The sequence below is a fragment of the Taudactylus pleione genome, unplaced genomic scaffold, assembly GCF_031769625.1.
Source record: "Taudactylus pleione unplaced genomic scaffold, aTauple2 ptg000041l, whole genome shotgun sequence".
Lineage (NCBI taxonomy): Eukaryota > Metazoa > Chordata > Amphibia > Anura > Myobatrachidae > Taudactylus > Taudactylus pleione.
In genome coordinates, this window is record NW_028284443.1 from 37617501 (window position 1) to 37644683 (window position 27183).

Consider the following 27183-nt stretch of genomic DNA (forward strand, 5'->3'; position numbering starts at 1 on the left):
CAATGGTACAGGAGCCGCCCTGGGCTTGTTTCGCTCAGGCGTTAACAGCTTTAGTGGGCCAGTTAGCTCCGCAGCCCGCGTTTACTCCGATGGGTTTGTCCCAGCAGTCTGTGGTGTCGTCACCCATGCAGGGGTTCCCACGACAATTGGTGGTACCCCACAGTCTCCCTATTTCCCCGCTCCCGGGTTCTCAGGAGCCAGCGTGGGTTAACTCCCTGACGAGTTCTGTACAGCACTTGTCGGATGTGTTGCAAGGGGAGTCTGTGATGCGGCCTCATAAAAGGCCGGTGGCGTCTCTGTCCGCTCCTTATGAGGATGACGAAGGGACGTCTGATGATGGGGAGATTCTGGATCCTTACGATCAGGAACCTCTCCATACTAAGGACGCTGATGCTAAGTCCAAAGTATATATTCCTGGACTTATTCGGGCGGTCCGCACAGCTTTGGTGATTGAGGACGAAGTTCCCCCAGCGGCTAAATCTAAGTATGCCTTTTTCAAAGATGTGAAGGGCGATGCCACAGTCTTTCCTCTTTCGGGTCAGTTGGTGGACCATTTAGAGGAGGCGTGGAAACAACCTGGCAAAAGATACCAGCCGCAGAGACGCCTGGCGGTGGCTTATCCGTTCGCGGATAATTATTTTGCTAAGTGGGAATCCCCTCCACAGGTGGATTCTCACGTGACCCGTCTTGTCCGTAGTGCCACATTGGCGATGCCATCCATGTCCTCCCTTAAGGATGCTACGGACCGCAAGGTAGAAATCTGCCTGAAGTCCGCTTATTCCCTTGCATGGGGGGCAGCACGGCCGGCTATGGCCATTTGCTGGGTTGCCAGAGCGATGGAGCGCTGGGCGGATTCATTAGAGGCTTCTTTTGAATCCGACTGTCCGGCCGAACAGGCGGAGTTGATTGGCAATCTCCGTGATTCGGCCACCTACATCAACGAGGCGGCTCTAGACATTAGTACTCTGGTGTCTAGAATTTCTTCAGCAGCGGTAGCTGCTCGTCGCACCTTGTGGCTACGATCCTGGAAGGCAGACGCAGATTCCAAGAAAGGTCTGGAAGCGTTGCCGTTTACCGGAGAAGTTCTCTTCGGTCCGGATCTGGATAAGATTGTGGCCACGCTGGCGGAAGCCAAATCTGCTTGTCTCCCGTCGGCCGCTGCTCCTTCTGGTTCTGGACCATCGTCCTTTCGGTCATCTAGGGCCCAGGGCAGGCCCAAACCACAGTCGTTTCCTCGACAGGCTGGCCCTAAGAAATCGGTCAAGCCCCGGAAGCAGGCATGGAGTACCAGACGTCCGGCCCCCAAGCCCGATGACAAGCCTGCGGCCTGACGGTCCGGGCCTCCCTTTGGGGGATCCCAGGGTGGGAGGCCGCCTGTTACAGTTCGCCCAGTGTTGGTCGTAGTGGTCGTCTTCACCACGGGTCTACCATCAGACCGGAACAAGGCTACGGAGCTGCGGAAGGTATTGCACACTATGCTCCAGGCTGGAGTTATAGTGCCTGTTCCATTCTCCCAGAGGGGCCAGGGTTTCTATTCAAATCTATTTTTGGTACAGAAACCCAATGGGTCATATCGTCCGATTCTCAACCTCAAAGCACTCAACAAGTCTTTGCGGGTCCCGAAGTTTCGGATGGAGACCCTACGGTCCATCATTCTGGCGCTGGAACCTGGGGACTACTTGGTGTCATTGGACATACAGGACGCTTACCTGCATGTCCCTATTCTTTTGCGCCATCAACAGTTCCTCGGGTTTGCAAGACCACTTCCAGTTTCGGGCGTTACCTTTTGGCCTGGCAACAGCACCACGTGTTTTCACCAAGGTGATGGCGGTCATGGCGGCTTCTCTGCGGCTGCAGGGAGTTCGCATGTTGCCGTATTTGGACGACCTGTTATTGGTGGCAGGATCTCCAGAGCTCCTGTTACGCCACTTGGACCTGACCATTGCACTGCTGCAACGGCACGGCTGGCTAATCAACTGGCAGAAGTCCACTCTAATCCCGTCTCGGAGGATTCTGCATCTTGGAGCCTTATTGGACTCGGGACAGCAAAGGATCTTCGTGACGGAGGACAAGATCTCTGCTTTACAGTCAAGGGTGCGCAGTTGTCTGCACAGCCGCCGGGTGTCCTTACACTCGGCGATGAGGTTACTGGGCTACATGGTGTCGGTGTTCGACATGGTGGAATACGCCCAGTTTCACTCCAGACCTCTGCAGCACCTGATCCTGTCCAAGTGGAACGGGCTGCCTCAGTCTCTGAAGTCCCAGACGATTGTGCTCACCCCGGAGGTTCGCCTGTCCCTTGCGTGGTGGTTACAGACGACCCACCTCAACAAGGGACGTCCGTTCTGGGTTCCAAATTGGGTCCTGTTGACAACGGACGCCAGTCTTCGGGGCTGGGGAGCAGTTTCGGGTCCACACTTGTTCCAGGGCAGGTGGACGCCGACAGAAGCGGAGCTTCCAATAAATATCTTGGAACTCCGTGCGGTCTTCAATGCTCTCCAGCAGGCACAGCGGTTTCTCCAGGGTCGCCCGGTGCAGGTCCAGTCGGACAACGCTACCACCGTGGCCTACATAAACAGGCAAGGAGGAACTCGCAGTCGGGCGGCTCTCGTAGAGGTCTCTCGGATCCTGGTTTGGGCGGAGCGCAATCTTCCGGCCATATCAGCGGTCTTCATCCCGGGAGTGCTAAATTGGGAGGCGGACTTTCTAAGTCGCCAGGACGTTCATCCGGGGGAATGGTCCCTGCACCCGGACGTTTTTCAACTACTGGTGGACAGGTGGGGTCTTCCAGAAATCGACCTCATGGCGTCCCGGCACAACAACAAGTTGCCGGTGTACGGGTCTCGCACAAGAGACGAAGGGGCGTCTCTGGTGGATGCTCTGTCCGTCCGGTGGACGTTCTGGTTCGCATACCTGTTCCCTCCGGTCTCCCTTCTTCCACGGGTAATCCGGAAATTCAAACAGGAAGGAGGGACGCTCCCGTTGATAGCTCCCGCGTGGCCCAGACGGCACTGGTTCTCAGACCTTCGGGGTCTGTCCGTGGACAGTCCTCTGCGGTTGCCGCTACGACCGGACCTTCTGTCTCAGGGTCCTTGCCTTCACCCGGACCTGACTCGGCTGTCTTTGACGGCGTGGCTTTTGAGACGGCCATGCTGAGGTCCCGGGGGTTTTCCAGCTCTGTGGTGCGTACCATGTTACGAGCTCGGAAACCGTCTTCCGCGAGGATATACCATCGCGTGTGGCATACGTTGTTCCAGTGGTGTCGACCGAGAGGTTATGCACCGCGGGAGTTTCGTCTGTCTCGGATTCTCGCCTTCCTGCAAGCGGGACTAGATCATGGGCTTCGCCTTGCTTCTTTGAAGGTACAGGTTTCGGCCCTATCTGTCTGGTTACACCGTAGGATTGCTACAATCCCGGATGTGCGCACCTTTATGCAGGGTGTTCTCCGCATCCAGCCGCCCTTTGTTCCACCTGTGGCGCCTTGGGATTTGGCTGTGGTCCTGAGGGCTCTCCAAGGACCGCCGTTTGAACCACTGGGCTCAGTGGATCTTAAATGGCTAACAGCTAAGACTGTTTTCCTTCTGGCCATTGCTTCGGCCAGACGTGTTTCTGAGTTAGGGGCTCTTTCTTGTAGACCCCCTTTCTTGGTTTTTCATGGGAACAGGGCAGTGCTCCGCACTCGGCCCGAGTTTCTTCCCAAAGTTGTTTCCCAGTTTCATGTTAACGAGGAAATAGTTGTTCCGGCCTTTAACTCACCGGGTCTTTCCCTGGGTGAGGCCTCTTTGGATGTTGTGCGGGCCTTAAGGACTTATGTTGACCGCACTTCTTCGTTTAGGAAGTCGGACGCTTTTTGTCCTCTATGGCTTCCGTAAAAAGGGTTGGCCTGCTTCAAAGCAAACTTTGGCAGCCTGGATCCGTATGGCTATTTCTGAAGCTTATCTTCATGAAGGCCTACCGGTCCCTCCTTCTCTGAAGGCTCATTCCACTAGGTCTGTGGGTCCTTCGTGGGCAGCTCGACGTGGTGCCTCGGCAGTTCAGATCTGCAAGGCTGCTACGTGGTCCTCTGTCCATACCTTCGTGAGGTATTATAGGTTTGACACCTTCGCCTCTCAGGATGCTTCCTTCGGGCGGCGGATTCTCCTTTCTGCACAGGAGCGTCCCCACCCTTAAAGGATACTGCTTTGGGACATCCCCAAGGTATCCTGTGGATACCCTATGGACCCTGAAGTAGAAAATATGAGATATGGTAAGAACTTACCCTTGTTATCTCTATTTCTACGAAGTCCATAGGGTTCCACAGGACTCCCGCCCTGTCGCACCTGTGCTGCAGATGGGCTTTGCTCTGGTCACCGGTTTTCCATCTCCCTCTGGTGAGAATGTGATTCTTGTATGTGTCCAGATCTTTTTTTCTCTCTCTTCCTTCTCCTCCTCCGGCCTATGGCTTGATAACTAACTGAGGTGCCTTGGCTCGGGGGCGGGGTATAGGAGGGGGACCCTAGTGCATCCTGGGAGGCTGAAAAGCTTAACTCTATGGTGCCCAGCGACTGACGTCACACCTAGACCCCCAAGGTATCCTGTGGAACCCTATGGACTTCGTAGAAATAGAGATAACAAGGGTAAGTTCTTACCATATCTCATATTATATATATATATATATATATATATATATATATATATATATATAATATATATATATATACATACGCAATATATACACAAAGTTTTATTCTCTGTGACGCGTGGGGTCAAATAATCTTGCTTGTTTCAATTATGCAATATGGGTAGGTAAAGAAACAAATCGGGTATTCAGGTACAATGTTCATGGAGAATATCAAATCGGACATTTACCAAGAGGCATATACCGAACATACAGAGGATATAAAAACTCAGTATCATCAGTGAGAGGGCAGCACGCCAAGCTATGAGGCTAGCAGAGCGATAAGGGAGGGGGGAGTTTTCGGCCGCAGGGAGAGATGGGTGGGGGTAGTTAGTATACTTCTGGTTGTGTCGGGATTGTAACTCCGTTGGGATGCTGGCGTCTGGATTCTGAGTGCCTGTACCCCGTACCCAACCTAGTGTTCTCTCTAAGCCCCGTTGGCATGGCGCAGGATGCAGTGCTAAAGGGTACTCTAGCGCTCGTGGCTGAAAAGGAGGCGTGTCTTTAAGACGTCATTTGTCATCGGTCTTGGAGGCGTGTCCAGCGCTTACGGACATGCTGGGCTGCCCTCAAGCTCTCACCTCTCTGTGAATAGATGCCATGCGCATTCGCACGGAATCTATTCACTGGTGTTGTGTGCGCTGCACCGCAATTTTTGGGATACTGTGGTCCGTGGGTGGGGACCGTACCTGGAATGTTATTTAAGCAGGGCAGGGCGCGCCGCCCCGCAAAAACAGCCTAGCGGGAACGCTGCCAACCCGTGATGCGACCACACCAGGCATGTGGTTAAGCATTTCACCAAACAATCAAGGGTGACAGAATAACTGCAATTAAACCAAATAGTGACCACCCCACCCGTATGCGAGAACAGCCAATAGGAATCCAACCATGGTCAAGGCTACTGCATCCCAGGAACTCCAATCACATGAATAAAATAAATAACCCAAACAAAAACATATATCCAAATCTCCCACACCCCATGTACCAGCCCCAACTTCTGCATACTTGATTCCCCAATCTAAACTAAACAGAATATACCAAACCTACAAGGCCGAGTAAGAAATAAATACGAGATCCTGCAGGGTAGCAAGGGCAATGAATAGAAGAAATCCACCTAGAAAAAGGGGCTGTCCAGCTGTAAGGGTCTCGACAGTATTGAAATATATAGATAACATAATGGTATTAATGGTTCAATTAATGATAATTGCAGAAAACATAAAAAAATTCCAACTCGTGAATATAAGGGGGACTTCAATGGAGACATCCAGCTATAGCAGGTAGTGCAATGAAAATTACGCAGTCTAAAACAAAATTAGGGCAAAATCACTAGAAGACAATTAGTATAGTTAGGAGCTGTAGGGGAGAAATGTAGAAGCGGAGAGTTAAGCTGGGTACACACTAGGTCGATGAATGGCCGTCCCGCCGACCTATCTGGCAATACCAATTCATCTGCCTGATGTGCCGGACTTGACAGCTCAGATGGGTGGGCATTTAAATTGCCCACCCAGTTGAGCTGTCAATCCCCACCGGGTCTTGCAGCATGTATACGGGCGATCGGCGGCATCTGCTGTGCTGCATAGTAGATCAGATAGATTTGTGAACGACATATCTGCTGTACACACTCGGCGATGCACTATACATATATTGGTGTGTAGCCAGCTTTCCAGAGAGAGGATGAATCCACAGCTGTCTGCCTCCCAGCATGCAACGGTCCAACCAGGAGGCAGCTTTACGTGGTGACAAGAAAAATGTTTTCCCCATCAGCCACAACCCTCAATTTAGATGGAATATCACAATAAAGTAATATGAATGAGAGCGCTCCAATATAATCAATATTTATTAAAGCATTTGTTACTCTAAACAGCAATTAGCAATAATAAAAACAATAAAGTGCATATAGCCTATAAGGCCCAATCATAAAAAATCAAGAGATATATGATCTATACCAGCTATTCAAAAAAGAAAAAAAGAGTCTTTTTAGAGGAAAAATTTGTTACGAAATGACTCGGAGCCAAGTGTCTTTGAAGATTTGGTCTGTTGTTAAAATCGAGAGGTATTTACTTGCTTCTAACATTTATAATTGATTTAGTCTTGGGAGACTGCTGATGAACCAATTCATTATCTCAGCCAGACAAAGATTATTTAGATCGAATTGAGTCTGTTTGGAGATACATATGAAATCACCTATATACATCGGCGATGCCATCATTAATTTATATGTGTATTTTTAAATGTTAAATTAGATATATTTTATGTTTATTTCTATTGATTAATGATTATACAACTGATTTATATTTAATTATGCTGATTATTAAGTGCTATTAAGTGTTCTACTAAACTGGCGATTGGTTGAATTAGGGTTTAAATACTCATTCTTGACACAGTGAGATTTACCTTCCGATGAAACCGTTATAATTACAAGAACGGAGAAACGCGTTAAGGTCTCGGATATACTAGCTATTACTTTCCCTGTGCACCAGTTGATGAAGTTTAAGGCTGACTCCATTTGCATCGACATCAAATATTGAGACCGCGGCACGAGTGGCACTGCATCTCACAGCTGAACTTGGGAGCCTGAGACGGGTGATCCTATACACTAAAACCGGACAGAGACTGTGAGTACGCCGGCAAGTGAGTGCTGATAAGCGGAATCTCCTGCAATACATGCCCTGGAGACACTGTCATCGTGGGTTGCATTTAGCCTGTTTCTCTGCCCAGTCGGCGAGCGGGCGGCAGTCAGCATAACTTAATTTTCAGGATTCCTAATTAAGTTGCTGGATACCTGGATTTACAAATAAATCATCACTGTGCTACTTAACTGGGAATATAATTGTTCATTGAACTGATTATGGATGATTTTTCCTCTAAAAATACTTTTTTTTCTTTTTTGTATAGCTGGTATAGATCATATATCTCTTGATTTTTTATGATTGAGCCTTATAGGCTATATGCACTTTATTGTTTTTGTTATTGCTAATTGCTGTTTAGAGTAACAAATGCTTTAATAAATATTGATTATATTGTAGCGCTCTCATTCATATTACTTTATTGTGATATTGCTTGTTATTTCTGTTTGTGGAGTGTTCCCAAATGCTCCTCCTTGAGAGCTGCTGAATCAGCTGTTTTTAATTAATTTTATTAAAGTGCGCCTGATATATGATCCTTTGGAGCATATATAGAGTTTTTTGGGGATCAGATGTGCCTAAACTGGCAAGCACGGCCATAGGTAGAAATCAACCAGGTTTCTAAGAAGTTCTCTTAATTTTTTTTTTCCTGCAGTCCCACAAATCACAAACTATTGCTTCGAAGATGAACCTCCATGTCAGAAATTTTATGGGGCATAGTGGACATCTGAGAGACCAAAGTCACAACTTGAGTCTTTAGTGGATAATAGTCTTTAGCGGAAATGCTAATTTTTGCCTCACCAACCCTCTGCATATGTTGTAGTAATGAAAGGTCAGATTGGACTTTCCCTATTTTGTGTCAGCCTTTTCACACTGTTGCTAGCAACCTTCAAATCTTGCTGCAAGGTGACCTCTGGAAAGGCTGGGTGGTCTGAAGCCTGTGAGGATGTGGAGCCTGTAAGAGATGGAGGGCCCTGAGTGTCGACCCCTGGTGGTGCATGTGGAGTAGATGAGCAAGCATACCATTATTTTTTAGCTGTGCATACCACTATCATTTAGCTGTAGCATGGCTTGATTTCCTCATAGTGAGGAAGTGTAGGCTCCAAGAGTGTGCAGCACCTTAAGATATTGTGGACAGTGTGTGAAAAGAGGCCCACAGGTAGTCAGTCACTATGGATGCTGGCAATTTTCAGCCTTCGCCAAAAGAACTCACCCCACAGTCAGGCAGAGAAAAGGGGCCAAAAGCAGTCCGCCCCCAGAGAAAGTGTCTCCCACCAGCACTTTGACACCACCATTGGATAATCAAGCCGGAAACTTTGCAGGATCAGAAGCTGCGCAGCTGTAAAGGAACTTAACAGGGACATGCAAAATCAGGTCCCTGAATCGTTCGCAGACTGCTGGACCTGAAGCATGAGGATGAGAGTTTAGCCAGTGAACCTGTGTTCTACTCCGTTGATGTGGCCATGCCCCCAAACATTGGCTTCTTTGGCTTCATAACAGTTCACATGCATTTTCCTAGTATTAAATATTTTAGGAACCTTATTAGTGGTCATTCTAACACCCTTTACCTGTCACAACCTGTGCAGTTCCTCTTTCCTGTCTGCTGTGTCGCTCTCTGCTCTGATGCTTCTAGCACACTCTGGTCTGCATCTCTGCAGTATTTGCATCAGCTGAGTGTGCTAGAAGCACCAGAGCAGAGAGCGACACCCCAGACAGGAGGGGAACTGCACGCGTTGTGACAGATGCAGGGTGCTAGAATGAACCCTACCTTATGTAAGTAATACCGTTGGGTATGAGGTCCAAGTTGAAAATGGTACATCCACATGTTGCGTATGTGAAATACATTTTTAACTGTCCTTGGTACATTTTAACTATTAATTGCACTTTAGTTCAGTGAGCAAAATATTAATAGGTATTTTTTTTGTCTAGCTATCCAATCAATTTTAAAGTTAAACAGTGCTCAGACTGATCATATATCGACCTCTTTACTACAATATATCGGTACTCTTTCACTAGACCTATAGAGTGTGGCCAGGATTAAAATGAGCTGCTAGCATGGCTGTTACGTTGTGATTTAATAAATTGTCATTGCATTACATTCAGATTGCATGTTTTGTACACGTCTACTTTTTTTAAAACTTTTGATTTGTTTAAATGACATGTTATGTTTTTGTAAGTGTTTCTTATAAACATGTAATAAGGAGTATATGTGAAATGGGACCTAAAACTATTTTGTTTTGTTTAAATACTGTAGAAAGAGCGAAAAGAGAAGTTGTGGGATCCCGTCCATAGAGCTGTAGTTGCAGAAGCCTGCAGGAGACAGGATGAGATGGACACAGCTTCCAACAACCAGACTCAGGTTAGAAATACAATTGCTTGAATTAGTGCAGGTGGAATATGTTTTTTTTTTTTTTTTTCCACAGATGCTTTTTTTATGGCCTATTATTTTATAAGTATATATAATATTTTTTTTAGATGGGAAAATTGCTAAAAGAAGATGTTCAAAACCAAGTAGAAATCCTAAACACTTTTGAAAAAAAATACAGTGATCCCGGCCCTGTATATGACTGCTTGGTGTGGCATGATGGGGAATCATGGCGGTAGGTTGTGTTGTTCTTCTCAATGCTTATATGTAAGGAGAGTATGTCTCTCCTACATGCAATGTCTATCACACCACTTGTATTTAGGATTTATAACACTTTACAGATTTAGTGTAAGAATCTTTAGATGAATTAGCTCTTATGAGTTTTGACTTATTTGCTTTCTTGCAGAGCATGCATGGACACAAGCGAGTGTGGTGATCTTGAAGCTTGCACTGTGTTAGGAAGTTACAGGGAGGCACAAGAGTATGCATCATTTGGTACAACCGAAATGCTGAATTACTCCGTATGCATTTATGATGATGGGAATTTACTTTCAATCGTAACAAGTGGTGGTGAGTTTTTATGTCTACTTTAATAGTTATTGTAACAAGCCTGTGCGTCAGGATCATGCACTGCCATATGTTTATGACTGTAAAAGTACATAGAGCTGCAGGCATTGCTGGAACATGAATACCACTTTTGTATTTAATGCTCGAGTATAGTGAGGACCCTGATTTAAAAAAAAAATTTAATTGCATCTCTCCTATAGTTGGGTACACATTACCCTTGATGCAACTCCCGATTGTGCTGATGAACGGCATATCGGGAGGTCTGTAAACACTGCACGATCCGGTGACTGACCGCCCGATATGTCGTTCACCGGCACCATTGAACTTTCTGGCACAAGCAGCTGGGTCGCTCTGTCGTCTGTGCATGCACGAGCGTGGAACGACCTGATGTCAGGCAGCAGGAGTGCACATAGTGGGAACACACTAGATGATGTGCCCGATATATCTGTCCAATCCGCGGGATCGTATGACATATCGACTAGTGTGTACTCTGCATATGCTAGCAGCATTCGTTTAAGTGTAAACCTAACCTCAATTATGTTGCAAATAACACTGTACCAAATGGTGGTAATAACAATTCATCTTGGATTTAAGAGCGGTAGGAGGTGGTATAATGAACATTTTCTCCCCACCCAACATGTTGCAAGAACTGTATTTGTATATAATATGCCTATTGTATTGCATTCGAAGTGTGCCATGTACACCCATCAGCCGACTACAGGGTCATGGGCGCCCAAGGCTCATTGATGCGCATTGGGGAGCTAAGGCTAGCTCTTGTGGTCCGATCCCACAGAAGAGCTACTGTAGCACAAATTGCTGAAAATGTTAATGCTGGCTATGATAGAAAGGTGTCAGAACACACAGTGCATCGCAGCTTGCTACGTAGCTGCAGACCATTTAGAGTGCCCATGCTGATCCTGTCCACCACCGATAGCGCCTACAATGGACACGTGAGCATCAGAGGTGGACCATAAAGCAATGAAAGATGGTAGCCTGGTTTGATCGCGTTTTCTTTTACATCATGTGGACCGCCGGGTTTGTGTGCATCGTTTACCTGGGGAAGAGATGGTTCCAATATGCACTATGGAAAGAAGGCAAACCGGCGGAGGTAATGTGATGCTGTTGGCGGTGTTCTGCTGGGAAACCTTTTGGCATTCATGTGGATGTTAATTTGACATGTACCAACTACTTAAATATTTTTACAGACCAAGTACACCCCTTCATGGCAAATGTTTTCCCTGGTGGCAGTGGCCCTTATCAGCAGGATAATGCGCCCTGCCACACAGCAAAAATTGTTCCGGAATGGTTTGAGGAACCTGACAAAGAGTTCAAGGTGTTGACTTAACCTCCAAATTCCCCAAATCTCAATCCAATCGAGCATCTGTAGGATGTGCTAGAATAACAAGAGTGAGCCATGGCAGCTCCACCTTGCAACTGCTGCTGACGTCTTGGTGCCAGATACCACAGGACACCTTTAGAGATCTTGAAAAGTCCATGCCTTGTCGGGTCAAAACTGTTTTACTGCATGAGGGGGACCTGTAGGCAGGCGATTTTAATGGTGGTTTTAATGTTATGGCTGATGGCTGTATATATTAATGTGAAATAGATTTAATATTTTTATGATTTAATAGGAAGTCTGAGGAATTTATGTCTAGTGGGGATGGGGAAAATCTGGTGGTGCTATGCTACTGCTTTTCCGAGGAGCCAGGGAGGAGGTCTTCCCCCTTATCCTGGTGGGTCACTGGAGGGACCCATTGGCAGTTCATGGCCAAGGTTTCAGCAGCTTGTCACTGCACTTGAGCTATTGCCCCCAAGCTGTAACAGTTGCCCCCAAACTGTAAGGGGAATTTTAATGGCACCCTCTGAGATGAAAATGTAAACAGAATCAAATGAATCCATCAATCACAAACCTCTATGGGAGTCTCTGTAGGCTGAGCGCCAAACTGAAGTCTGCTGCCTGAGTCTGGTAATCAGCTCTCTGGAGACGATATCTGCTTGGAAGTGGCGCTAGACTTTTTTTTTTTTTTCAAGAATGCAGGATGTTTGTTTGGGCTGTAGATATACAGATTAAAGAGGCCATCCCCTGCCACAAATCTAATGAAATTGTTGATGGAGGCTGTTTTTTTTTTTTTTAACTACCAAGAAGCTAGAGGCTCCAAGTGCCATTGAGGCAGCCTGGTGGAGGCCACAAATATTCTCTATTGGTGGCAGCTGACAGATGGGGAGATGTAATTGAGTACGAATTTTACAATATGGCCCTTGCTATTCTGCATTGATTCTATGAGGGGATGTTGCACTGCCTTATTAGAGTAATAAAACAGCACAATAATTTAAAGGGGAAAATACAGATTTATTTTTTTTCTTTAAAGCAGGCATTACATTGTCATTATATTTATAAAAGATCTTATTAATTTTATAAGGTGGCACAATAGTAATTATAATTACTTTGGTATCCAGAGCCCAAGGGTACTAGGAGGGATCCAATTTTATTCAGCATTGGACTGACTAGCTTTAGGTAGCGGGGGGCAACACTCATAGAGATGATGCAGAATACCCAAGAGCTCAATATAACTGGACAGATAAGGTGCTCTTGTCTGCCAGAAACACGTCTACTATTTGACATTGTGTTTGCTTATAATTTTTATTTACTTTACATCTGGAGATTTGTTTTCAGAACACTGAAATCTTTTTTTGGTGCGACAACTCAGTCTGCTGATGATTTTTTCATTGGTTTATCTTCTATAGCATACAGCGATTTGCAACTCGCCTAGAACGGGGGTGAACTTAACCATTCCCTCTGTATCCTGACAGTATCTGATATCCAAGCAGCACCTGTAGAAGTGGTTAGTACCAGCAAGTTACTGACACTAAGCAAAACTCCACGAAATCCTTAAAACTCCCAGAGCAACAAAGTAAATCTATCTTTCTACACCTATACTTAATTAATTACCAGTTATTTATATAGTGCGGAGGAAACCCACGCAAGCACAGGTAGAATATACAAACTCCACAGTTAGGGCCGTAGTGGGAATCGAACCCACAACCTCAGTGCTGTGAGGCAGTAATGCTAACCATTACACCGTCATATCTTATTTAATTTTTTTAATATATTTAACATATGCTCTAACGCATGAATGTAATCAGATTCTCCACAGGATTCCTTGTTTTGCATTCTCTTTTTATTTTTTTACCATAAATTTGCTTTTTTTTTTTTTCAAAGTTGCCATTCTTCTGAACTTTCACTAAATGTTCATTTCTAGAGCTTTTTTTATTTTTTAATATGCCTTTAATAAACTGATATTTCTTTAAGCTAGGGGTAGGCAACTTTTTTTCACACTGAGTGCCAGATCATCAAACTTTAAAGTTGAAGGTTTTTTTTGGAGTGCCTCCCCATTTTTGAACATTATAGGCACACAGCCCCCCCCCTTCCACCACCTCACGAACAGAACGGTGTGAAGCAGGTCCTATCTCCTAACTGTCCTTGCAGTTGAATGAAAGTCTTGACTAACCAGGTCAGTCATCCAAATTCAAGACTACCTCGCCAGAATCAGGACAGTTAGCAAAATGTTCTGCTTACTCCTACTTGTTCTTGAAGCTTAATTACCCGAGGCTACTGGGTTTTTTTTTTTGCAAGTAAATTTTAATTTAAGAATTTTAAGTGCATAAACAAATGTAAAACAGTACAGTACACCAAAGCAATAAAGAGTACATACAGAGACGTGTACATTGATAAACATTATAACACAAAAAATGATGACCATGGCATAACAACAAAATCAAACACACATTACACCTCTCAAAAGAAAAAAATAAAGATTAACAATCAAAAAGAAAAAAACAACAAAAAGAGAAATCTGCAGAGAAAGAGAGGGAGGGGAGATAGGAAGAAGGGGGGGAGGTCACCACCGGGGTAAAAATAAATAAATAACGGGCTGCTTACGAGTAAGTTATCAGAGAATAGTAACTAAGGTGATCCAATAAGGGATTTATACCGATTGGATTTGCAGAATTCCATCTAAGTGAACCATATCGCTGAACTGATCAGGAGAAGACATATCATCCATAGACCTATACATTTCAATTCTTTGAAACCAGTCAGTCAGGGTCGGGGGGAGGTAGGCCTCCAGTGCACAGGGATTACAGCCTTAGCTGCACTGTTGAAATATTTCATATATTTTTTATACACAATTAAGGGTGAGGCATGTAGGTTTAAAAGCCAAAATTCAGGCCTATCTGGTACCTCTGGACCCAGTATTTTGTGTGCAACCAAAATCACCTTGTCCCAGAACACCCGCAAAACTGAACAAGACTACCATTTATGAAGTGGGGTCCCCAAATCCTTACCACACCTCCAGCAGCATGTAGGCACCCCAGGGTACATTTTAGATAAAATGGACGGGCAATGATACCAGCGAGAATATGACCTTGAGATGAGTCACAAGAGTTAAATATATTGGTGGAACTACTCCAAGACTTCTCAAAGATAGACTTCCATTGAGGAACACTAATGTTCATGCCAAATCCCTTTCCCAGCTTTTGGTAAAGTTAAGTAGTGTAGAAAAACCATTCTCAATTAAGAGTTTATATATAATTTATAACATACGAGAGGTGGTAGTCTGAGATCCCACCAATTTCTCAAAAGGTGTCAAATCACGAAAGCAAAGCTCTTTTGACCTAAGTAAGTGTTTAACCTGAAGAAACCTCCAATTCTCATTATTAGGAAGATGCCACCTAGCCTGGATATTAGAGAAAGGCATCACCCCAGATGAATCATATGATTGACCAATCCATGAAATACATGCTTGGAGCCACCATTTAGAAGCCTGTCTCGAGACCCAAGGAGGATATGCAGGATTATCTAATAACTAACTAAGTGAAAGGCGAATAAATAGACGAAATGTACTCCTTGCTCCGAAGATGCTTCCAAACCATTAGAGTAGGGCCCACGGTTGGGTGGAAAACAGGTAGACGAGAGAGAGCCAAGGCAAAGCAGTTAATGGTGATTTTGTAAAGGAGCCTTGAATAACCCGAGGCTCCTCTTTTATGTCCAGTTGGTGATTGTCTGGACCCTGTTTGGAAAAATTGGATAGGCACATGAAGCATGGACAGCCTAGCAATGAGTTTATGTTCTTGTCCTCAACAAGCCACAAAGTTCATACTATAGCTCTGGCATCTAATTAGGTCTCCCTACCTGTAAGGAACTTGAGGGTTTACAATTAAAAAATATAGACCTATTCCCCCACCCCCCAATAAAAGCCTTGACATTAGATAACTTGTACTCGGTTAACACAGAAACCTATTTAATAAATGGGAATACAAAGTACAGGGTGTATCTCTCTCTATCGGCCCCAAAGGTTTTCTTATAACTTTTAAAGTAATTGATGTAATTTATTGAAATTTGACACACACCTTGTTCTATGAGAAACATGAGGAAGTCATAGCAAGTGTTGAAAGTATTTGCCAGTAGCATCCAGGCAAGCTCTTCACCACCCTAGTCAGTCGCATAGTCCAAAATTCAAATAGGGGAGCCACACCAACTGCCAGTGAGTAGCGTTCCCGCTAGGCTGTTTTAGCGGGGCGCGGCGCCCTGCCCTCCTTCTGGAGGGCAAAAAGCACCCTGCTGTCCAGGAGGAGGGCAAAAAGCGCCCTGCCCTCACAGCCTGCGGGTGCCGTTCTCACCCGCGGGACGCAGTGTCCCGCGGGTGGAGAAACATGTGGTGTCCCGGTCACCGCCGGAGAATAGACGCCGGGCGCATGCGCCCGGCATCTAATCTCCCTTTCTGCAGCGCTTGGGGGCTGCGTCCGCAAGCGCCGGGCACGCCCCCAAGTATGACGAAAAGGGGACGCGTCTTATAGACACGCCCCCTTTTCATGACCACGCCCCCTTTTCGGGCGCACGTGCATAAGGTTGCCCTCTCTAGCTCCGGCGCCCTGCCTGCCGCCGGAGCTAGAGTGAACACTAAGTGAGGATATACCCAGTGAGGATGGCAGTTGGTGTGTTTCCCCTATTGTAATTTTGGATTGCGCTACAGCCCCACCTCTGGAGCTGCCGCTGCTAGTCAGTAGGTATTCCTGCTCCCGAAAGTGATGTTGTGTACTGTGGCGTCTACATTTGTGTCTGTGTGTTTACGTGCCGATATGAACCATTACACAGCTGAACAACGCGTATTTATTGTCCATATGTACTGGAAAACTGAGTCGATAAAGGCATGCCAAAGACAATTTATTGAATATATTTATATTTGAATTATTATACACGTCAATTTAAGTTATAAGACAAACTTTGGGGTCAATAGCGATTGAAACACCTCTTTTCCTCCCCAAATTCAGCCCCACATCAGTTAATTACCCCCAAAGCACCCAGAAATAAATAAAGTCCAATCCCTCCCAACTTAAGTTAACAGGCAACACTATTACCTTACTATTAAGTCAAATTATACCCATAGTTAAATAAATTACAGTCACCAACAAAATACTGTATGTCCCACCAACTAAAAAATAATAGTATTCACCCTCACCTATAAATGAGTATACCTCACTGCCCCCCCTTCCCCCCACAGTACTTCCATATGAGACCTCCTTGGTGCTCTGTGTTGGAGAGGTAGACTCCTCTATATGCATCTCTTGCTCCTAGGAGTCTTCGCAGCACTGTACTCCAGGATGGCGTGCCAGCCAAGGAGGTCCTGCTAGGTGCCATCCAAAACAGGCTCAGCGTGGCACGCATGCCATTGTTTGCCGACACCTGCATTAAGCACTGTATTACCTTCAGTTGACTACCAATAATGTTTCATCATCTTCTTTGTAGTATTATTATTGTACTTCTTGTTAAATCTGATGTTGGCCTGATTAGATTCTGGAATCTGTGTATGTCCTTCACTGTTACTTATACCACTGCCACTACACCACTATAGATATCTGTGTATGCCAGAGCTAAGGGCATTCCCACTTCTGTCGCAAGATGCAGCCAAAACACACCATTGAAGATAATATACTTGTGTATAAGTCTGTAATCCATGGCTGTGAGGATGAGATCCTTCCTCACTTAATAATGGGTGATATTTCTAAGGCAAAATTACTTTTCCCATTAAATAAATAGAATGAGATTTTGTATACACTTTTTGCACTACGCTACTTCTTTGCAACAAAAGCCTTCATTTCTCTCGACTCCTCCCATCAGCCAGTGCAAAATCCTGCTCTTCTGCAAACTCTATCTAGCTTTGAACTTATCCAATTGCACTCAATTTTTTGTGACTTTATGTTGTACAGCTGTCATTTTTAGTATGACATTATTTTTTTAATAGGAAAAAAAAAACCCAACAACTCATGTTAACACCAAAATATACAAAAGCAGTTCATAGTTGTGTTCTTTCCATATATGGGCTTAATTCTTCTTGAAATCTCAGTACCCTAAATTAAGTACTGTAACTCTCACACAAAGACAACATGCTGTTAGTAGATTCCAACTTACTCCTAGTCAGCTTCACTTCCTACTTATCCAAGATCATCTGTCACTGAATCAGATGCTGCATCCTCATAGCCCTCATTGTCATTTACGTGGGTGTATTTATGGTACAACAAGCATAAGACCTTTATTCTAGCAGACTGGTTATATTTCAACATCTGTGGTTACATATTCTAGGTGCTCATGGGACACACGTGGCCAGTATTGCTGCAGGATACTTTCCTGATGAAGCTGAAAGAAATGGCGTAGCTCCTGGCGCTCAGATCCTAGCTATAAAGATCGGTGACACTAGACTGAGCACAATGGAGACTGGCACAGGACTAATAAGAGCGGTATGAATTTGATTGTTTAGATTTATGTAGGTTGAGTTTTTACAGAAATAGTGGAAACCTATAGTAGCATAAATACTAGCCATAATCCTAAAATAAGTGAAAGTTTCATACAGTTGCTTTCTAAAATATCTGTAATATTTGGTATTTGAGCTGTCAACAGCTGGTAAGTCTATATTAAACAATAGTGGCATTGTCTATGCTTATCCTTGTTTTAACTCTTTCATAACATGTCTGCATTCTTTTACAATCTACTGTGTTTACACAGGGCATAAGTGTGCCTGTAGAGACCCCTGGAACCCTATGTGTTCATCCTCCAGAATCTTCCTTAGTTCACCAAGGACATATGACCATAGATGCATGTTGTAAGGCTGCCTTATGATCATGCTGTGATGGGTCTCTGTAATGCAGAATATACATATGGTCCCAAACTCGAAAACCGTACATCATCTTCATTATTTTAGTATGCCCACCCTTATAAAAGTTGCTATTGGCATGGTACTGTAGGACAAGGTTTTTTTTCCCTTTATGATTTTTACTATGACAGTTGGAATGCTTGCGATGATAACGTGTATTTCTTTCACAGATGATTGAGACAATAAAGTATAAATGTGATCTGGTCAATTACAGCTATGGGGAAGCAACACACTGGCCAAATTCTGGGTATGTATAAACTGCTTTATCAACACGTTATGCTTATGTGGAAGAGCTGAAGTATATCCAAATCACATAGGTCTCAAATATGAATGCATACACTTATAGCTCATTTCTCTATGTTCCAAACAGCATCTTCATCAGCAGTCTGGGCGCACGGTCTTGGGGACAGGGTACTTAGAGGGACAAAAACCATAGGCTCCTCCCAGATGTATGCTTTTGTTTAAAGTTTCTCTGGAAACAGGAGTTGACTTTCTTCAACCAAGACTTTTTTTATAATGTTTCCTTCATGTTTTATTGTTATGCAGGAGAATTTGTGAGGCAATTAATGAAGCAGTGTGGAAAAATAACATAATATATGTCTCAAGTGCTGGCAATAATGGTCCATGCCTTTCAACTGTTGGTTGCCCAGGAGGTACAACATCTAGTGTTATTGGTAAGTATACATTGGCAGCTATGCTTTCATGCGGTCTAAGATATTTCTTTGCGACTGTTTCAGAGCCCCATTTTGATAGAACTAATATAATTTTAACGTTTTGCAGTGGATCTTGAGATATAATTTTCAGGTAAATGTCTATTTTCTGTATAATAGGAATTGGTAAGTTGAAGTTTTGTGTAACAGGTGTTTGTGCTTCCATGTTATCTTCAGGTGTGGGAGCCTATGTTTCACCAGACATGATGGTTGCAGAATATTCACTCCGAGAAAAACTACCTGCCAATCAGTACACTTGGTCTTCAAGAGGTCCTAGGTATAATTTGTATTCTAATAACATTTTCTTCTTGTGCAGTATGGTGCCACAGAGTGGGTTGTATTTCATGCTTAGGTGGCATGGCACTGGATATTATACTCCCCTTACTCGCATCTTTTTTCCAATGCCTCTGAAGAGGTAGTATGCACAGAGCTACCATGTACCATCTCTAGATATGACCTGCTCAGAACCTGCAAGTGCTTAAATTTACCACTAGCCATTGTGTCTTACAGTAGTTCTCAAACTCCAAACTACAACCTTGAGGTATCCTAACAGTCTGTGTTTTAAAGATACCCATGCTTATGCACAGGTGGTATAATCAAACTGTTTGAGTTACTAATTAAATAATCTGTGCTTAAACATGGATAGCTTTACCATGACTGTTAGGGTATTTTGATGACTGAATTTGAGAACCATTTGTGTAGTGAAGCATATTACCCTATATGTATGCAATTTGTTCCATGAACCTGTATGTAAGCAGCCTATATATCTCTTTATCTCCCTATCTCTTTGCCAAATATATGCATCCTGAGATGCATCCAATTCTCAGTGAGTCACATTTACATGGGATTTGTCACACTTGTTGAGGTCCAAGCATAGTTTGCTGGATAGCGCAAATTGTATCACACTTGAGTATTGCTAGCACCTCACTCATGACATGGTTGGTTTACTGCATGGGGCATTTTTATGAAATTTCCACTATTTAGTTCTTGATGTGTTGCCTCCGCTTGTAGCAGAGTGGAGTAGAAACATAGTAAAATAACCATGTCTGCAGTGGTGCTATGCCAGGGGATTGTGAATACCCATAGCCCTGCACCAGATAGTATAAATGCAAATGAGTAGTGCATGAAACCTTGAGAATCATTCACCTGGACTGTGATCAGATGGTATTAGGAGTGCCATTTTTTGGCCCAATGCACTTTGTAATATATGGTCAACTATGTGTGAATCGACCTAGTAGTCCGCCAAATTGCAACTTATCAGTGTTTTCTTGCTAAACCATAAGCTGTCATTAATTTTTCCAATCAAATAAGTTGTTTTTTTTTTCTTAAATTTGTTTTCTCCCGGTGCATCTCCCTTTGTGTTTTTTTTGAGTACCTATTGGGTTTCATATAAGATAATATATGTGAAAGCCTATTTCTGTGTAATTAGAATTGAGGCAGTGGTCTTCACATCATTCTGGAAGCAATTATGCACACTCTTGAAAGGTTATATGGCGTCCTTTTATAACAGTAAAAATAAACTATTCTCTAATAAATCAACAATGGATGCGTTTCAAAACTGTTAAAGTATGTACATGTATTTGAGAATCTGTTTAATTTGTACATTATATGCCTTTTATTTCTTCAGACAAGTAGTTGCTGTAGTTCTAATTTTTTATTTTTTGTCTGAGCAGCACTGATGGAGCCCTGGGGGTCAGTATAAGTGCTCCCGGAGGAGCTATTGCATCTGTGCCAAATTGGACCCTGCGTGGGACTCAGTTAATGAATGGGACATCCATGTCTTCTCCTAATGCTTGTGGAGGCATTGCACTAGTATTATCAGGTACATCTGAACATAGTTGGGGTGAACGGCAAGCCCCATAGTAATTAATGACAGAAATATCCTGATTTTCTCTTTCATGCAGAAGTGGTACTAGGGTATAGCAGGTGGCACAAGGAGCCTGGGCACTTGTAAAAATAGCAGCGGCTCCTTGGATTTCAGTCTTTAACAATTAAATTATATAATTTTTTATTTTTTTTGTGTTTCTCAGGTCTCAAAGCAAATGGTGTCCAGTACACTGTGCAGTCAGTCCGCAGAGCTTTAGAAAATACTGCAATGAAGGCTGACAACATTGAAGTGTTTGCCCAAGGGCATGGTATTATTCAGGTATTAAAATGGAATTTTTTTTATCCACAGTTTTGAATATAAGATGATAACCCTGTGTCTATATGAATACGACTTAGTGTTTAGACTTGTTTGTGTCACCACAGTGACTACATCTCAGTTGTGCACGGTCTTAGTCAAAATAAGACACTGTACAATGCGGATTCAGATACAGGGAGGAGGGGGGCTGCAGTAGTATCTGTCCTTTAGTGTTCATGTACAGGTTGGACTGCAAAAAGTTGTCCTTGTGTGCCCCCTTTTGTGCACTACTGTTATCTGGTTTCGGTGTTGGTCTAACTAGGTAGCTGTTAAATATTATTTAAATTTTGTATGTCTTAGTGCAGTGGTTCTCAAACTCTGTCCTCAGGACCATCACCCAGCCGGTGCACAAGTGTATTCATTACTCACAGACACATTTAGAAAAATCCACAGGTGGAGCTAATTATTTCACTTGCAATTCTGTGAGGTGACCTGGAAAACATGCACTGTTTGGGGACCTGAGGACCGAGTTTGAGAACCTGTGAAATATGTAGAAAAAACAGGATTTTGGTACTTACCGATAAATCCCTTTCTCCGATTCCACAGGGGACACTGGAGTTCAAGACAGTGGGGTATAGACGGTGGTAGAGCAGAGCCTGGCACTTTAAATAATTCTGAAGTGTGACTGGCTCCTCCCCCTCTATGCCCCATCAGCCCCAGTTTTAAGAACTGAGCCCGAGAGGAGACGGTAAGGAGAAGACCACAGAACGGAACAATACCGACTGAAGGAGAACAGAGGAACCCACTGCAGGGAACACATGCAGTCACACAACTAGATAAGGACCCAACAAAACGGCAGGAACGCAGCGCTGGGCGGGCGTCCAGTGTCCCCTGTGGAATCGGAGAAAGGGATTTATCGGTAAGTACCAAAATCCTGTTTTCTCCTTCATCCACTAGGGGACACTGGAGTTCAAGACAGTGGGGACGTCCCAAAGCCAACCTCCCGGGTGGGAAGCGCGGAGAACTTGCCGACCTTTCGGCCAACCGAAACAGAGACAGCCCAAGACTGGAGGCATGTCGTAGAGCCAGGAGACAATCAGAGCTCCTTGCTGAACAGTCACAGACATTCCACAACTTACAGCGTAAATTCAATGGAATACGGCTAGAGAGTAGCCGCAGATGAGAAGCATCAGAACACCGTAAGCTCAGCCAAAAACAGACCAAGCAAGACCGCTGGGAGCAGAAAAACCCCAACTAGAATCCATAGAATGGCCGTAACATGAGAACAAAACTCGAGAAAACCGTACCAGCGACAACTACAGGAAGCTGCAACAGTCTCAGACAGCAGAATCCCAGCACTGCGGGACATCAATCATATAGATAAAAGTATAATGATACCAATATACAGAGACGGAGCTGAACCCGTCCACAGACTCCTAACCAAGCAAACAAGGAGGCAAGAGTCACGACCTAACAGTCGCCCTGAACCATTCTCGAGGTCCAACTACTAAAGGGTTGGTAACCAGTGTAAGGTTTAGACCATAGAAGTTGTCAACGAGTGGCGATCCCACTGGGCATGAGGCGGATACGAGAGGATTGAGACTACACTTCCTTCCAGTGGGTCAGACGGCAGTACCACCCCTCCTGTCAAACAGCAGACAACTTCCTACATGATGGTAGAGTGTAATCAGTACCAACTACTGGCCTGAACATAGTATGAAAACACCCAGGATACCCTTAGCAGAAAAAGAGCACGGATGCCACCTCCACCCAGGGAGAGTTACCAATATAGGGAAGTATCCCATCCGCAAGGCTAAAGCACTAGGACAACTATGAAGGTACCATTCAGGTACCTGTCAGTGTGCTGAATTTATCAACAGATAATGAACAGGAAACAAACCAGGCCCCCTGTATGGAACATAGAGACTGTCACACTTTATAGTAAAAATGTGCATTAGCCCATAGATGCGCTTCAGTCCATAAACCCAACAGATTCCAGTAGAATAGGGTCACAAATCTCAATGTTACAACTATGCACCTACATACCAGGAAAGCTCTAAAGTGTACAGCCAACTGATTTAAAAGAACTGAAGGCTGCTAGGACAGCAGCTAGGGTGCGTAAGATAGAATAACAGCTATGTCAGGATGCATGAAAAGGAAGCATCTTCCGAGGCATTAGTGGGGTAAGCCCGCTTACCTGTGAGCGACCAGAAACCCTCTGGACGCTATGTAGAATGTCACTGACCTTATTCATCTCACAGCAACCCACCACGACAGGTACAGAGAGTAGCCTCAGTGGGCAAAGATCAATGCTCTACAGCACGGACTTCAGTCTGGAGATGCTGCAGAAGAAAATACTGTAGAAACTAGCAAATTGTTAGTGGAGACAAGAAGGCCGTACAACAGGACGCTATACTGAGCCTGTTCCATTAGGGATATGTATCCATATAGAGATTACACATACCCCAAAAACGGTCTGCTAGTGTATCCTTACATTAACACTTATAATGGTGAAGTGTGTATTACGCCCACAATCTGATACAACTCAGGCCAGACCCTGCCTATATCGGCGGGTGGCCCTAGGCCTCATGTAAATTAACTAATAAGCCATGAGGATGGAATAGATCCTGGATTCTCTATGTACTGATAGGAAATGTACCCAAGGACCATCAGATACCCATTTTATTGAGATATGCGACAAGACAATAATATAAAGTACCAGAATCGATACTGGGAAAGGTACCTGTACATAGACATAGAATGCGTTAATTATCCAAGTAAGAAGAGATATATATATGTAGTGATAACGCCAGACAGGGCCAAAAACAGATTTCTCCAATTATTAGGAAAATTCATACAAGGAACGGGAATATATCAGTATATATACACATACACACACATAAACATAGCTGCATGAAAAGGCAAACTCTTTGAAAGGAAGAGTTAGTACCGACATAGTAAGTCAGTTGTCAAACTCCTGCACCAGGAGATCAGCACGCTACATACATATACACACATATATATATCCCGCAATAGGAGATCAGCATGCTATATCTATATATACACACACTGCATTCCTAGTGTCTTACAAGTTGGTTACTAAGTGCGCCCTAGAGTGTAGTTGTAATTAATAGGTCCCCCGAAGTGGACGCCGTAGATATAGACTGATGGAAACAGGACTATAACCCGAGGCGGGTGTAAGTACATATACATGTGTGGACATACAGGAAGGCCCCAGGACATGTATAGAGTCCATACTAGAAGCGATGCCGTAGGAGCCTGTGACTATCCTATGTAAGCTGCAGAACATGACTCTAGTCTATAGAGCCACCATATAATATGTATAACAGACAGCTTCTGGTAAACCCTGGCAGCTTTCCAGACGTGGAATAATATGTACCTTAATGATTGTGGAAGTATAGGCATACCTACACATATCCATAATTATATACATATACACACACCACCCAATCCCTAGGGAGAGATGGTGTTAAGCGGAGTTATAGAACAAACTACCGGATCAGGAGAGTCCAGCCTCTCGTCGCAGCATCCTCTTTAAATATGCTAGGTATCAGACATAAAACTGAGAAGAACATATCCTACCCCTGCTTTAATGGTAAGGATAAGAAGCAAAACACATATATATATATATATATATATATATATATTTCTACTTCAGGGTCCATAGGGGGTCCACAGGGTTGACCTTGGGGTATAGGTTGGGAACCAAATCCGGGCACCACGCAGTTAAAGCTTTTAGCTCCCAGGATGCACTGGGTCCACTCTCCCTATAACCCCACCCCCAAGCCAGAGGCACCTCAGTTTAAGTTGGTGCCCGGCCGGAGTCGGGTCACCGTTAGCGCAGGGGGAGCTGATTAGCAGCCCCTAAGCTTATTTTATTTTTTTAGGGACAAAGTTTTTTCCATGGACTTTGGACTCTTCAGAGCGGCAGCGTCGGACTGTCCATAGGACGTCTAAGCTGCCGCTCCGTCACCCCCGCTGGCGCTGAGACGCCAGTACAGATCTGGGGATCTCAGCGGGACCCCAGAGTCTGTACTAGCCGGACTCTGTGGGCGCCCAGGACTGCTGCCGGATCCACGGGGAGCAGGTAAGGTCGCGGATCACCGCTTGCGGTGATCCGCGCATTTCAAATGCAGTCCTGTGCCTCCGGTCTCAGGGGACAGACCGGAGGCGCCGGCAGTGGCGGCGGGCCCCCCATACCCCGTGTGTCCACTAGACCACCAGGGACTTAACGATCGGTGCAGGGAGCCGGCGTCCCGGGGGTTAATAGCCGGCCAGGGGAGGCAGCCTTCCCTGTTACAGCGGCTCCTCCCCTCAGCTCAGCGCGCCTTTCAGTATCCATAGTCTGGCGTCGCTGAGCTGCTTCCTCCGCGGGCCACGCTTCCTCTGAGGTCTCCAGCGGCCATTTTATCTCTGTGGTGCAGCAGAAATCTCTCAGGATGGCAGTGAGTCCAGTCCCCCTGCGTACCTCACCATCAGGTCAGTGTACACAGCACTGTAGCCTTCCCAGACACTGAATCTGGGCAGTTGAATGCAGTGTAATAGTGCAGTATATTATATGACATGTTTATGTATATATGTATATATCTGCATTGTATGTGACTTATGCTAGTGCTGACTGTACTTTATTCTCTCACCTGTCAGTGTATATCTATCCCTTTTCTTTATCTGCCCTAATACAGCTGTACTTAGGGTGGTTCTGAGACCTCACATTTATATACTTGTTAATATTTGTGTGGTTTGTCACATACTGTTGCGTGCTGCACGTTGCCATATTTTAGATGGAACTGTGTGTTGCATACGCTGAAAATGGGTCCCTGCAGCTAATTTTTGGCATCAGTCAGGACCAGTATAGCGCTGCTTAATATTTCCGCCAAGATTGGTCAGATATGTCTGACCAGGAGATAGAGCGTTATACTGCACCCATTTTTACTATCCTGCAAGTCATGTGCTGCAGGTGTTAGTGCGGAGGATTTGACTCATAAAGGGTTCTGTATGTGGCGTCATCTGGTGCCGGCCTCTTTCACGACCCCCTTGGGCGGTTTGTTTTCTCGGGATCCTCTCAATTGCGGATCGCCGGGCGGGCCCCATTGTTGTACCTCACTTGGGGTTACTTCACCATACTGCCCTTTTCATCTCAGGGTATCTCGCAGCTTCTTGCTCTCTTCCCCTGTGACACAGACTACCGCTCCCTGCAGGGGTTTTTCGCAGTATATGAATTCCCCCTGGTGCCACAATAGTCTGTCATTCCCCTTGCAGGGATTACCACAACAGCCACCCTGGGTGGATGTCGTTTTCTACGAAACGCTAATTGGCGTGGTTGACGCCCTGTGGTTACTTCCCAGTTGGCTCTGCCGTGAACTGGGTACTGTTCGGGGCTCTTTCCCTCTTACACGGGGGGAAGCCTATTTCAGGTATTATTATCCCTGCTTTAGGGCTGGTAGCAGGTCCATTCTGGTTAGAGTGAATGTTGACCTGCACCTGTATCATACACCCTCAGTATTGCGTGCCTTCGGGTTCCCTGTTGCTGACTAGCGGGTGGATCGCATAGCGGGACTCTGGCTGTTGCCAGATAGGAGGTGTTACAACAGTGTTTGGCCTCCTGTCCCAAATTCCCTGAGGGTCATCACGAGCCCCTCCTGGGGGGGATGGGCGTGTTACTCGTCTGATTACAGACGTTACTACGCCTCCCATTCCTGCGTGGTCGGATTCTTCGGATCCGTAGGTGGTAACTCTGCCTGAAATCAGTATACTTGCTTTCAGGAGTTGTTATCCATCCTACCATGGCTATAGCATGGTTGGTTAATACTATTGCATATTGGGTTGATGCATTTGTAACGTTTTTTCCCCTCCAACACGTCGGGGGTTCAAATGTATTTGGTCGCTCACGTAATATATGCTGTTGTCATA

General features: G+C 44.9%; 1 protein-coding gene across 3 annotated transcripts in view; it reads left to right on the forward strand.

Moving 5' to 3' along the window:
- The window catches only part of TPP2 (tripeptidyl peptidase 2), a 133389-nt gene that overhangs the window by 16530 nt on the left and 89676 nt on the right, over positions 1 to 27183 (forward strand). For all 3 annotated transcript variants that reach the window (XM_088458213.1, XM_088458211.1, XM_088458212.1), the window contains exons 4-12: positions 9536 to 9640; positions 9757 to 9881; positions 10053 to 10216; positions 17853 to 18007; positions 18591 to 18667; positions 18967 to 19094; positions 19308 to 19407; positions 20804 to 20952; positions 21161 to 21276. In XM_088458213.1, the coding sequence (XP_088314339.1) occupies positions 9536 to 9640; positions 9757 to 9881; positions 10053 to 10216; positions 17853 to 18007; positions 18591 to 18667; positions 18967 to 19094; positions 19308 to 19407; positions 20804 to 20952; positions 21161 to 21276 (1119 nt within the window). The remainder of the gene's footprint in view (positions 1 to 9535; positions 9641 to 9756; positions 9882 to 10052; positions 10217 to 17852; positions 18008 to 18590; positions 18668 to 18966; positions 19095 to 19307; positions 19408 to 20803; positions 20953 to 21160; positions 21277 to 27183) is intronic.